This window comes from Metopolophium dirhodum, chromosome 1 (genome assembly GCF_019925205.1).
Source record: "Metopolophium dirhodum isolate CAU chromosome 1, ASM1992520v1, whole genome shotgun sequence".
Classification (NCBI taxonomy): domain Eukaryota; kingdom Metazoa; phylum Arthropoda; class Insecta; order Hemiptera; family Aphididae; genus Metopolophium; species Metopolophium dirhodum.
Window position 1 is genome coordinate 86,065,556 of NC_083560.1, and position 7,899 is coordinate 86,073,454.

The 7,899-nt window shown below is 32.5% G+C and overlaps 1 protein-coding gene across 1 annotated transcript; it reads left to right on the forward strand.

Moving 5' to 3' along the window:
- The first annotated feature begins 5,024 nt into the window (after positions 1-5,024).
- On the forward strand, positions 5,025-6,884 carry LOC132942961 (zinc finger BED domain-containing protein 5-like). Its single transcript, XM_061011688.1, has one exon. It carries the CDS (start codon positions 5,025-5,027, stop codon positions 6,882-6,884), a length of 1,860 nt encoding a protein of 619 aa, XP_060867671.1.
- The last annotated feature ends 1,015 nt before the right edge of the window (positions 6,885-7,899 follow it).

Genomic DNA, 7,899 nt, shown 5'->3' on the forward strand with positions numbered 1-7,899 from the left:
ATTTGTTAGACCGACAATTAATAGAAGAATGGTGGCGGTCCGTTAATACCCAACACGATTTATTAGAAGTTTTCTGGAATGATATAAAAATAGTATGTACATCATATAGTATATAATGACGAATTGAAATATTATAAAAAAATAGTATATAATGTATAATAATATATAATGACGTATTGAAATATTATGAAGTACTTGACAACGGTAAATTAATAAATTATTTAGTAATAAATTGTTGTAATAATTTGTTATTATTTTATGATTTTTTTTTTTTTTTATTATTAGCTATTAGTAGAAACTATGATAGCTCGACAATTACAGTTGAACAGGTACAAAATTAAACATTACAATTATTTGATATAGACTAAAATGTAAAATTTACATAACTGGCAATTAAAAATATTTTAATTCAATTTCATTATGTGATAAGAAAGGTAATCAGAGTATCGGACTATGGAACAAGCTGTTTATTTAAAACAGCTTAAATGAGCGTAATGAGGGGAGTAATTAAAGAGGAAAGTTCTGATATAAATGTAGTTAGTGGTTTATCAATTGCGTGGAAATTGGGTAGAGGTATATTTTTGGAATTAGTAACGGAGGTGTAAGAAGTTTTGGGAGGGAGGGGGGGAGTTTGGAGATGAAGAGAAGTGGGTACCGGAATCGGATTCTGTGGTTTTGATTGAGTGGTTTTGCGTCGTTTGAGAAGAGCTTTGAAAATTTGACATCCTTTGTAATTAGAAGTGTGATTACCCATGCATAGGGCGCACTTGGCTGGACTGGTTTTGGATTTGGTGCAGACTTCGGTGTGGTGGTCACTCCCACATTTGACACATCGTGAAGGATGGTGGCAATAATTTGCGATGTGACCGTAGTTCTGGCAGTTACGGCACTGAGGTGGACCAATCTTTGTCTTATATGGTAGTTCGACTTTTATATATGTGTGCAAAATTGAAGACAATTTTAGAATATCTTTATTGTTGGTGTTGGGATTTAATTCCACAAGAAACAGTGGGCATGGGTGCCCATTTTTTATGACATTTGTGACTCGTCTGGTGGAGTGACCTAACTCCGAGAGTGCGTCAGATATATCGGAGATGAGTGTTGTGTGGTGCGAGTTTCTGATGATGACCTTGTAGGGTCGATGTGACGGAGGCATGAAGGTGTGAAAAGAGGCACTGGTGCCCATTAGATGATTAACGATTAGGTTAAACATATTACGTCCATGCGGTCGAATAATCAGAGAGGAAGAAGTAGACTTACAAGAAAAACCGTTTAGGCCGGTGATTTGTATTAATACATTTTTGAATGCGGAGTAGTTGGTGATATTTTGAACGTATATTGGCGGAGCCCTAATATTGTCCTGTTGATGATGAAGATTAGACTCGTTGATAATATTGGTAATATCGCTAGAAGTATAGAGTTGGACTTCGTGGTCCTCATCTTTAGCTAGGACAGCGAATTTATTTGGCGAAACAAATGACTTGGTTTTTTTGGTTTCCGTTTGAATAGGTGAATTTGGAGAAGACCGTTTGGATTTGGAGGTTATCGGAGAGGAATTCATATTAGAATGAAAACGTGTTCAACGGAGTGAAAATCGTGAGCTGATTAACTGTTTACATAATAAAATGCGATAACAGAGCGAACAACCGTACATACGTGCGGCCGCGCTGCAGGTCAAAACGAACTGATTATTTTATGATAGGTAGCATACTACACCAACGAAGTAGCGGTAGGCAGCATATTAGACGAGTACCTACCAAAATAAAATTAAAAAAACACACGTCATAGTAAAATCAATACATTTATCGCTTCGCTCGGAATCTAAAATACATTTTTATTGATTTGAAATAATTTACATTTAAGTCCACTCCTTCATACCTTATCGTCCATCCCAACAGTCGCGAAAATTTCAATGTATTGGCAAATTATTTGATGAAAACTAACGCCAGTTTCCATACTTTTCGTCCTCACTGTCAGCGTCCTTTCAGGATCGTTATCAGAAACCACCATCATTCCACTCTCAGTGCGATTTCGTCATATATTTCGTCCGCATTGTCAGAAAATAGACACATAGTGAAGCAAGTCCGCAATATAAAAAAAAATAACCGTCCTCTCCCAATATTTTTTGTCGACGTCGAACCCAATGTTAATATTAAACATACCTACAACATCATTTCATTACTAAACACGAATGTAGTAATTGAAAAATCGAACAAAACGACATACGGTCCGCCGCAATGTTTCAATTGTCAAGACTATGGTCACACTCAAAACTACTGCCATCATCCATCACGTTGCGTCAAATGCGGCGATGCTCATGAGTCAGCTAGCTGCACCAAGGACTACTCCAGTCCAACTACATGCGTCCACTGTTCCGAAAATCATACAGCCAGCTTCAAGAGGTGCCAGTTCTACCAAACTATACTAAATCGCCACAAAATCAAGTTTTCAAACTCTCTAATTTTTATGTCTTATGTTATTATTAATTTCTTTATATAATTCATTAATTTTGCAATTATAAAAATTAAAAATATTATTAAAATTGTTCATTATTATATTATTCAATGAATTTTCTATTATATTAATTTTGATTTGTAGTCTACTGTCACCAACAGAGTTTTGGGTGACTGCACCAGGCTTAATATTGTTGTATTCGTGAATGTTTAAATTAAACATATAAGTATTTATCTAAGAATGATAAGGTTATTATTATTATTAAATATATCATAAATAGTTAAAAATATATATATATATATATTTATTTACTTTATATATATGTGAATATATTTGTAGATCCTCTCTGGTCAAACTGTGTAACCGTTGTATAATGATGCCCTTCGACCTCAGTTGAAAATTAAATATAACAGATTTGGCTAGGTGGTTTGTGACATTTATCTAATACACGTATGCAATATGCATAATAATTGTATATTTTGTGTTTAAAAATGAGTTTATATTTTCCAATTTAGAAATTTTTCAGTGTAACAGAACATATTATCACTTCATTTGAAAAACATTGCCATACTGGTGCTGTATTTATAGACGTATCAAAAGCGTTTGATAAAATATGGCACGAAGGTCTTTTATTTAAACTAAAATCTTTCAATACACCGAAGTACTTATTCGATATTATCAATTCCTTTCTAACAAATAGACAATTCTCAGTTAAAATAAACGAAAATTTCTCTGACCCCCGGTCCATCTCTGCCGGTGTACCTCAAGGGTCCAAACTAGGACCTATATTGTTCAATATATTCATATCTGATATACCGCAATCACCACGCACAAACATCGCCTTATTCGCAGACGACACAACTATCTACAGTGAATCCCGCAACGTTGAAGCGATAACAAACAACTTACAAGACCACCTAAATCTACTGGCAAAATGGTGCAATAGCTGGAAAATACACATAAACGCTTCAAAAAGCACAGCATTCATATTTAGCTTACGTCGCTATTCCACTCCCCCACCATTAAGATTCGATAACGATTCCATACCTTGGCAGCCTTCTGTCAAGTACCTTGGTGTCACGTTAGACAAGAGGTTAACCTGGGGGCCTCACATAGCTTCTAAACTACAACAAGCATACCAGCGCCTCTCAATGCTATTCCCTATCTTAAACAAAAAATCAGTTATACAAAAAAAATGCTCAATATTAATTTACAAGCAATTACTACGCTCACTAATTACCTATGCCTGCCCTATCTGGGGTAACTGCTCAGCGACACACTTAAGAAAAATACAAATTTTCCAAAACAAAGTCCTCAGAATAATTGAAAATGCCCCATGGTTTGTCAGAAATGCAAATCTCCACAAAGACTTTCAAATCCAAGAAATCAAAGATCATATAAAAACATTAGCAAAAAATGTCCACTGCTTTCTTCCAAACTCATCAGGAGCAATTCACTATAACCTCCTCACTCACCCAACTCATCGTCGATTAAAACGAGGTCGTCCCCACGACCTCCTACACTAAGCCACTTCTCAACATCCAGATCTCCACTCTACACACGCGCTTCCTCCAGATAACTCTACGACCTCTCTGCTAATTATAGACAGTTATAGTTATTAAATTATTGTAAATATGTAAATACTAGAATAATATTATTGTAATCACATTGTAACATCTGTAAATATCTTACAATCACCAATTGTAAATTATCCTTTTTACTATAAATATTTAATTATCATGTTAATACCTGTTAAAACATAAGTATATTATCAAATATCCCTAGACATAGATAGCCTTAGGCTAGGAATGTCTTAGTTTAAAATAATAAAAAAAAAAAAAAAAAAAATGAATATTTTACAATTGCTATATGTGTCAGTTCTTGTGACAATATTCATGACCAGAACAAAGGATTCACATATCTTGCGCATCTGAAATTAATGTATATTAAATTTAAATAATGAACAATGCTGTAATATTAGTATTTACATTATGAATTATTACTGTATCATGGCTCATGGCTGTATTAAATACAAATTTTGTTATAAAAACATATAAAAATGTAATAACTATTGCATCACTATACGTTAAAATTTCGGATTTAAATACTAAATCATTTAGAACAGCGGTTCTTAACCTGTGGTCCGCGGCCCCCTAGGGGTCCGCAACACTCATGTCGGGGGTCCACGGCAACTTTACCACCTAACATAAGTCAATTTGTGACATGAGTGTATTTTCGATTATTATTTTTGTTTCATATAAAATTATAAAATATATCTTATATTGTAAGAGATAGGTAAACCTATCTTATCTTTATTACACCGATTACAATGTGGAATTCGATACAATTAAGTATCTAAACATTCTAAACCTAATAATTGTATTATTAATATTTATTTATCAGTTTCTTGTTCATACGAATTTTATAGGCATACAGCATTGAAGTCGGCACTCGGCAGTCGTATATTTACTACCAATAAGTGCAGTTGATCAGTTTTATACCTACATAATTTCAATTAATACGTGATTTTTTTTCAAATCATCTTAAAGACATTAGCCTTTTTAGTTTAAATGGAACGTTGGTTAAATTTAAAAAGGAAGAATTCTGACGTTGATGATGAAAAAACTCCGTGTACGAGTAAAGAAAAGTCAACAAAACTTCGTAAGTATGATAGTAATTATTTATCAATGGGTTTCACGTCCAACGGATCTGAAGAAGAACCAAAACCTCAATGTGTGGTATGTTTTGAGGTATTATCAAACGAGGCTTTAAAACCATCAAAACTAAAAAGACACCTCGAAACTAAGCATAAAGGACATGCCATGAAATCCATTGATTTTTTTAAAAATAAAGAGCAAGAATTGAGAAAAAATATGAAATTTATTAAAAAAACTGCAACTGATTGTACAAATGAAAGCGCCGTAAAAGCATCGTTCATAGTTTCTTTACTAATTGGGAAATCAGGGAAACCTCACACGATCGCTGAGGACTTGATATTACCTGCTGCGAAAGCTATGGTTTCTGCAATGATCGGCGAAGAAGCTGCAAATAGCTTAAATAAAATTGCATTGTCAAATGATACAATAAAAAAACGAATTGATTGTTTATCAGGAAATATTAAAGAACAATTGTTGAAAAGAATTAATAAAAGTGACTACTTTAGTCTCCAACTTGATGAAAGTACCGATATAACTAATAAATCAGTATTACTGTGTTATGTAAGATACGAATACGATAATGTCATTTCCGAAGACATTTTATTCGTAACCACTGTGGTACACACCACGGCAGAGGAAATATTTTGTAAAATTAATGAATTTATTATAGCGAATGAAATTGAATGGACTAAATGTGTAGGAGTTATTACAGATGGTGCTCGAGCAATGTCAGGAAAATTTACTGGATTAATTGCAAGGATTAGAAATATCATACCATCAGTCACATGGCATCATTGTTGCATTCATCGCGAAGCCATAGTTTCCAAAAAAATACCAATACATTTGAAAACAGTTTTGGACGAGGCTGTAAAAATTGTGAACTTTATAAAAGCAAAATCATTGAATTCAAGAATTTTTAAACAACTTTGCAAAGACATGGATAGTGAACATTATCAACTTCTGTTGCATTCTGAAATTCGTTGGTTATCTCGAGGTAAAGTGCTCTCTCGTCTATTTGAATTGAAAGATGAGGTAAGATTATTTTTTATCGAACATAAATCATTTTCGTTGAGTGAACGCGTGAATGATTATTCTTGGTTGGCTACTTTAGCATATCTATCAGATATATTTACTCATTTAAACGCACTTAATTTAAGTCTTCAAGGAACACATATTACAATTTTCAAAGTTGAAGATAAGATTGAAGCGATGATTAAAAAGTTGGAACTATGGAGTCTTCGGCTGTCAAAGAAGAATTACGATCCATTTCCAAATCTCAAAAATTTTATTGAATCAACTGAAGAAGAATTGTCAGATAAAGATTCTAAATATTTCATACAACACATGGGTGATATGCAACGTAGCTTCCGTGATTACTTTCCTGTTCCAGATATAAGTAGAAATTGGATTCGACAACCTTTTGAAATTGATATTCATCAAATAAATGGACTGACATCATTGAAAGAAGATAGCCTTGTAGAAATGTCTACACATACTAGTTTCAAAATGCAGTTCAATCGAAAGTCATTAGAACATTTTTGGTTGCATGTTCGAAAGGATTATCCACAATTATCGAGTAAAGCTCTGAAAGTTTTGATTCCATTTCCCACAACTTATTTATGTGAAAAAGCATTCTCCGCCCTCGTTTATATTAAGAATAAGTTTCGAAACCGATTAGAAAACGTAGAATCTGAACTACGATTAAAGCTTTCGAGTATTGAGCCCGATGTTCAAAAACTAGTAACTGAAATGCAACATCAACCATCGCATTAAAACTTATTAATTATGTAAATAAAAATTAAGTTTTAAGAATATTAAGAATAAGATAATAATAATAATAATTAATAATAAAATAATTTATATTACAATTTTTTTTTTTTAAATTTAAGTGTTTAATGATGTTCAAGTGTAATAATTATAAGTTTAATATAAATAATAAATAAAGTTTAATTATATGTTTTGTAAAAAAAAAAGTATTTGAAAAAAAATTGGTAGGGGGTCCGCGATCTCTAAAAATCTTTCATCGGGGTCCGTGTTCTACAAAAGGTTAAGAACCGCTGATTTAGAACATTAAATATTTTCCTCTCAATCACTACCAACTCATCTTTTGTACATACCTGTTAAATTTTTTGTTTATTATATTGTATTGTGTTTATTTTAGGTATAAATTGAAATTGGTTATTTGAATAACTTACGTATTAAATCCATAATTTTGATCTAGGTATAAATAATTATGGTAATTCATAAATTTATGTTTGAACTCATAAAATTTACTTTTAATTATTCTATAATAAATATGACCATTATTACACTTTGTTTGTAATTGTTTAGAATTAAAAGGAAATCTATAATTTTTTGCATTTTGCAACATTCTACATATAACATCAGGACATTTTTAAATCTTTGAATGCAATTTTCTATGCCACATCTGTAAATATTTGAATTGTCAATAAATGTGTGTATAATTTATATTATTGTGAAGCTTAATACTCACGATTCGCTGTATATAAACATATTTAAATGTTCATATTTTAAATTCATGAATGTAGATTTGATCATAGTTATAAATTCCTGGATGTTGTTAATTGTATTTTTTTTTAAATATGTAACCATACAAAAGCATACGCTGCAATTAATTCCATCACCACACCAGACCCGACCCCTAGCGGCCAAACGCGCGGACCGCATAAAGTATAAACCGAACAATTCATAAAAACATCGAAACACTCGTGCAATGTGCGCAGCAGACCCCGGCATGAGAGCGCATCTACATTACGTTTATCACGGG

What these genes read in the sequence shown, in the direction of transcription:
- LOC132942961 (XM_061011688.1), top strand. Translation starts at nt 5,025, where the DNA reads ATGGAACGTTGGTTAAATTTAAAAAGGAAGAATTCTGACGTTGATGAT.